Source organism: Sinocyclocheilus anshuiensis, unplaced genomic scaffold, assembly GCF_001515605.1.
Source record: "Sinocyclocheilus anshuiensis isolate Anshui unplaced genomic scaffold, SAMN03320099.WGS_v1.1 C33230201, whole genome shotgun sequence".
Lineage (NCBI taxonomy): Eukaryota > Metazoa > Chordata > Actinopteri > Cypriniformes > Cyprinidae > Sinocyclocheilus > Sinocyclocheilus anshuiensis.
This window is the reverse complement of record NW_015622119.1, coordinates 1-6,052: the sequence shown is the minus strand read 5'-3', so window position 1 is coordinate 6,052 and position 6,052 is coordinate 1. Positions and strand designations below refer to the sequence as shown.

General features: G+C 34.4%; 1 protein-coding gene across 1 annotated transcript; it reads right to left on the bottom strand.

Annotated features, from left to right (window-relative positions):
- Positions 1-804: 804 nt before the first annotated feature.
- Positions 805-5,171, bottom strand: LOC107683367 (formin-binding protein 1-like; the record flags this gene model as incomplete). Its single annotated transcript, XM_016479417.1, has 3 exons — positions 4,856-5,171; positions 2,970-3,085; positions 805-861 (listed from the first exon to the last, which is right to left on the bottom strand). Coding segments are annotated over exons 1-3 (248 nt in total), but the record flags the coding sequence as incomplete, so codon positions are not given.
- Between the last annotated feature and the right edge of the window lie 881 nt (positions 5,172-6,052).

Genomic DNA, 6,052 nt, shown 5'->3' with positions numbered 1-6,052 from the left:
AAATAAGGACAAACAGGAACTAAACGGGAACATACACGTGACAGTATATTTATTATGTATATATAAATACACACATGAATGTATATATTTAAGGAAAATATGTTATGATTATACGTATATTAAATATATTTATATATAATATAAATTTCACGCATATAAATACAAACATGTACATTTTTTCAAAATATATACTGTATGAGTGTGTGTATTTATATATACATAATAAACAGTACACACACACATATTATGTTAACCAAAACTTTTATTTTGGATGCGATTAATCGTGATTAATCGTTTGATAGCACTAGTATATACACTACCAGTCAAAAGTTTGGGTTAGATTGGGTTAGAAATTAATATTTTTCTTCAGCAAGTGTGCATAAAATTTATATCAACAACACTGATAATCATGATTAAAGTTTCTCGAGCAGTACATCAGCATATTAGAACGATTTCTGAAGAATCGTGTGACACTAGAGACTGAAGTAATGCTGCTGAAAATTCAGCTTTGCATCACAGCAATAAATTAATTGTTTTATATGTTAATATATTTTAAAATGTATTTTAAATTGTAATATTTCACTATATTCCAGTTTTACTGCATTTTTGATCAAATAAATAAAACCTTAAGCATAAGAGACTTCTTTCAAAAACACTGAAATCTTACAGACCCCAAACTTTTGAACAGTAGTAAGACATAAACTGTTTTGTGTAGGTAAATTTGAAACATCATTAGAAAATGGCTACATTAAGATATCAAAATACATGTGTATGATTTATATATGCCAAACTGTTCTCACTCACTTGAATTCCTCCTCCTCTTTAGAGTTCTTCTTGAGCTGATACTTCTTGGACAGATTCCTATAGTAAGAAAAATAAGACACTTTGTTAAAATGTTAAAACACTTTATTCTATAAAGCAACTATAAACAAGTAATATGTAAATGATGTTTGTTTGAACCAGCACAACAGTGGCTGAACCAATGGTGTGAGTTTTATCTGTTTGTTCAAACAATGGCAGATAGAGAGAGTATTTAGTCATTATTTTTGTAATTACGTATGGTAAGTAGTGGTACATAAATTGCACATTTAAATAGGAATTAATAAATAGTTTAAAAACAGTTACTCTAACATAAAAAAACAGCAATTTAGCAAACATTTCTCCCACCAAAAAAGCAAAGACATTTCACTGATTTCAAAGGTGTCTTTGTTTCCCAATAATTTGAATGAGTGAAATTGTACACGTCAGTGACAAATAAGATCTAATGGTGCTTGTGGTGCAACGCGAGACTGCAGTGCAAACAAAAGCTAATATTGTCACCATCAGAATAATCGTATCATCCCACTAAACAAGGAGTCCGATTCATGAGGCTGACCTTTGTCAATAAGAATGGAAAACTGAGTACAGGAAGACGAGAAATGACACAGTGAAAATGAGAAAACCATTGCTTTATACATGAATATCATGTGATTAATTTCAAGAGGGCCTATAAATGGCTTAAAATCAATTACGATGGTGAGAGCGCATGCTGACGGTGCCGCCCCATCGATGCTTTTTCCTGCAGCTTTCCTTCACTCTATCTCTCCCTCTCTCCGCACACACCCAACGCTACCTCCCAGGAGTCTGACGTGTTGCTAGGCAGATCACCATCTTGCAGTTTCTTGACAAGACCCCACCGATGCAGTTGCTTTATTGTCTGCTAGTTTCCCTACGATTGGCCTAAATGGGCCGCCCTATGCGTCAATACGCAACGGCAAATAGGAAAAAGGTTGATAAAGCCATAAATAAATCCTCATTAGAATAACCCAACCCAGCGGTTTTTAAAGGACTATTATTCTTTGGTCAGACAGATCCATGTCGATGCCGTTTATCTGCTAACATGTGCTTAGCGCTTAATAAATCTTTCACCCATGGCTGCGATCTGAACAAAAAAAAAAGCCTCTGGGAGATGTTGTGAATTAAAGACTCTTTCTTGAGAGCAAAATACAGTCTGACACAGTTATTAAAAATAACAACAATGCACGGATTGAGCAAACGGCTACGAAAAGAGGATTTTCTCTTATGTGATCAGAAAATACAAACAGAAAGGGCCTGTTTGTTGCACGGCGAGCAGCGCCGCTGTGGGGTTTCTTATAAACGCTGAGGTTTCTCTGCGTATGTCATGATGCTGGTAAGTCATCCGGTGTCCTCAGGGTCAACATCTCCAGTGGAAACTGCTGCTTAATAAACTTCCAAAATGCAGCCAGCAAGAAATATTACAGAATCAGTGGTAGATAACAGAATGTGGGTCAGAGCCATGGAAACCCAGTATCCATGGTAATACACGTCGGACATGTGACCCGTTTTATGTTTGTTCTTACTGACATAATACCTTGCCCTCATAAAACACCATCTTTTTGAATATTTGTATGCTTCAGTTGTCATTTACTGTGAATCATACGTTACATACGTCATTCATTTTTTTATTGAATTTCCACCAAAAAGAATTATAATATATACAATTACTGTGGTTACACCTCGACAAAATTCTATTATTTATTAATATTTTATTAAATTCAGAAAATATTACTGATTATATTACAACAAAAAACTTGAACTGAATTGAGCTGGATAATAACACTATTGTTTTCTGAAGCTGTTTCATAATTGATGAACTTTGCAACATTGACAGTTAATGAACTGAAGTGAATCAACACTGAATCTGAACTGAGGTAAATAATGACACTATTGTCTTCTGTAGAGCTGCTTTACAGCTAAAATTGAAGCTGTTTCAGAATTTATCCATTTTGAAACATTAACAGTTACTTTTCTGTGTATTACTGTGAAAAAAGCTGCTTTCAAACAATCTGTACTGCATAAAGCACTATATACAACTTCAACTGACAAAACATGAGCATCTAATTCATGATAACATTACCTTATCATTTTAAGAACTACAAATATGAGCCACAAATCTGTCTTTATCTTACCTGATCTGTTTAGCATAGCTCAGTTCAATTTCAGACCGTTCCTTCACAAACTTGGTGTAGCGTTCCAAAAACTCAATGCCCCACTGAGTGTGTTTCTCTAAATTATCAAACTGATCCTGCAAAAGACAGAAAAACATCAGACCGAAAGTTAACATATGAACGACTAACCATTTCGAGCGTCTCACGTTCATATAACATTGACAAAATATGAAATTGCAGTGAAGGTAGAGTGCCGACAGAACACTTTAGGAGATAAAAATGATAGATTTTGCTTTGATGGATTTGATAGAACTGTGAAAGAGGGCCCAAAGGAGAGAGATCAAAATACCCTCATAATCAAAGTCATCCCATATCATTTCACGAGTTTGCAGTATTCTCTGACACTGGCAACGTGTCAGATCCATTATTCAGCACTGCTAGCCCTCCAGCTGTAACATGCCTAATGCTTATCGCTATATACACAGTACAAACTTCATCCATCACAGAGTATTTAACTTGTTTTAAAACTTATTAACCACTAGGTTACTGTTACAAAACATATTGATCTGAATCTCCTGTGGCATCCATAATATAGCTTTTAGAGCATTTGACCATTTAAATAGTCAATTTGAATAATGATCAGTCTATTACTTATTATTATTAGTCATTTAACTATTTTATCCACAGTCAGCAACATTTTCAATGTCTGTAACTTTGTGTTTAATGCACAATGTCTTAAACTTTAATACAGTTAAGATGTCAAATTAAAGTATTTTAAAAATCAACTTTTCCTTAAACTTAAATTATTGTCAACTACAAGGAGCATTGTTGTCATAACCTACTAATGTATGAATGCTGTAATTTAGTGTGGTTGTTCAAATAACTTTATACCATCCCATACCAATCCCGATATATATATATATATATATATATGAAATATGATGATGGAAGGCTTTTAATGAAATTAAATGAAAACTTGCTGATTCAGATGATACGAGTTCTGTCACTTAACTTCCATTTACATGACTACAAATCAAATTATATATAAACTTGGTTTTAGTCCTATAAATCCTTTTAAAATATTACCCTCATAATATTTTACAAAGGCTTACAAGCTTCTACTGTCACCTGAAGAGGGTGGTGGCCATGTAAAATGATTTCACCCATAACTTATTTCTAATTGGTTAAACTGCTGATGTTACAATTTACCCCATATTACCACATTCCCTGGTCTCTTCTACACATATTACAACAAATTAAGATTAAGTGGAAGCTTGCAAAGTCTAAACTTTTTGGTTACCAGCCCAGATGTTTAACCACAGGCTACACAACCTTAAATATTTTATCCTACATTATAGTGTTGTTACTAGGTTAAGGCTGCATGATGTTACAGCCAACAATGGACAGTCTTGAAACTATTACATATTTAAGATCATAATAGAAGTGCGGTGCAACAATATTACACTATTACTTTATTACATACACACTGCAACATCAAAGCTGAAAAAAGGACATGCATGGCATGGGGAATAGCCTGTGCAGCTGCTCCAGCCCCATTCACTCGCATGTGGTTAGGGCCAGTATTAGCCCAGGATTATTGCCATCCAGTGTATTTAGTCAATGCTGACGGCTAATAATTGCTTTTAACGAGCTTTAGAGAGCATGCATTTGCTTGCATTAAAATATCTAGACGTGCATGCAAAAGATTCGGTGCTAAATGAAAGATTTCTGTAAGAGTAGCTGGAAATTGCGGTCTGCATCACTGTAAAATGGGTGGTGCGGTGGGCTATTTATCTGTCACTAATGGGCATATGCATGTTACTAATGGAGATCCTAAACATTTTGTGCACTATGTTGCTTGATATCTTTCAGATGCAATCGCCTCAGTGTCTCGCGGCTGTACTCACCCACAGCTCCGTCCCCCAACTGCAGCTCATGGTTTCGAGGCAGTTCCTCCGCGATAATCCTCTGTTTGAATGCATGCGTGATTCTCGCCCAGGAACAGCTTTCAGATAAGAAAAATAACACTAACTGGTGTAATACCAGCATATACCGTCAAGGATTTGTGCCTCGATCGGCGAGACCGTCCGTTTTCACCTCCGCATTCTGTAAATTGCCGATGAAACTGGAAATGAAGATAATGCCTATGTACTCGTGCATTCACGCGCCTCAGACAGAGCTAGACGCCCACGCGCAGAGCAGAGCAGCACGCAGCGCGAGATCCACCTCACACCAGTTACTCAGATAAACTGCTAAGTGTATGTGTGTTAGTGGATTCATGCGACACATTCGAACACATTAATGGGAAAGGAAATTTTCAAATGTTTTATTTTATTTATTTTTTCATTTCATTTCTTCCTTTGTCCCATTCCAGCTGTAAAAAACTTAAGTTCTATTTTACTATCTGATTTCTAGTTAGTTGTAGTTTATCTAGTGCCTCTATAGTGTACAAATTTGCTCTTGTAAAATAAAGAAAAACAAAAGTTCAAGAATAAATTCAAGAAAACATTTTTAGCAGTACTTTCTAGATTGAAAACAGTTTTAACAGTTTTATAATAATGTGTAACTTATAACAATTTAATAATAATAATACTTAGTATTATATTATTATTATTACATAAATATATTAATAATGATGATGATTATGATGATAATAAAAATTGGGACAACGTAAAAAAGATAGCTTTCCTCTATAATATAATAGGCCCACCTTTTTATTAAAAACACTAACATTTTAACATTATATTCTGCTTATCAGATCATTATGTAGTGTTCACTTGCATTTAAAAATCGGGGGAGGGGGGAAATTATATATCTTTTCAATGGACGCCTGAAGTACGGACCTGTAGTCGAACCCCCTGGCTCTAAAGGTAATATTTGAACATTTTAAATACTACTTATAAGTTATAAGTTAAGTCTTATTAAGTCTAAGTTAAGGTAAGTTAAGTTAAGTATATATATATATAAGTTCAGTCTGTTTATTTAGTAATCAGTGGGTATTTGGAACTAAATAAAATAACACCCTAATTAAAAAAAAATGAAATAAAATGAAAAATTATCCTACAAATGAGGACAATAAAAGCAGTCAAAACTAACAAAAGAGC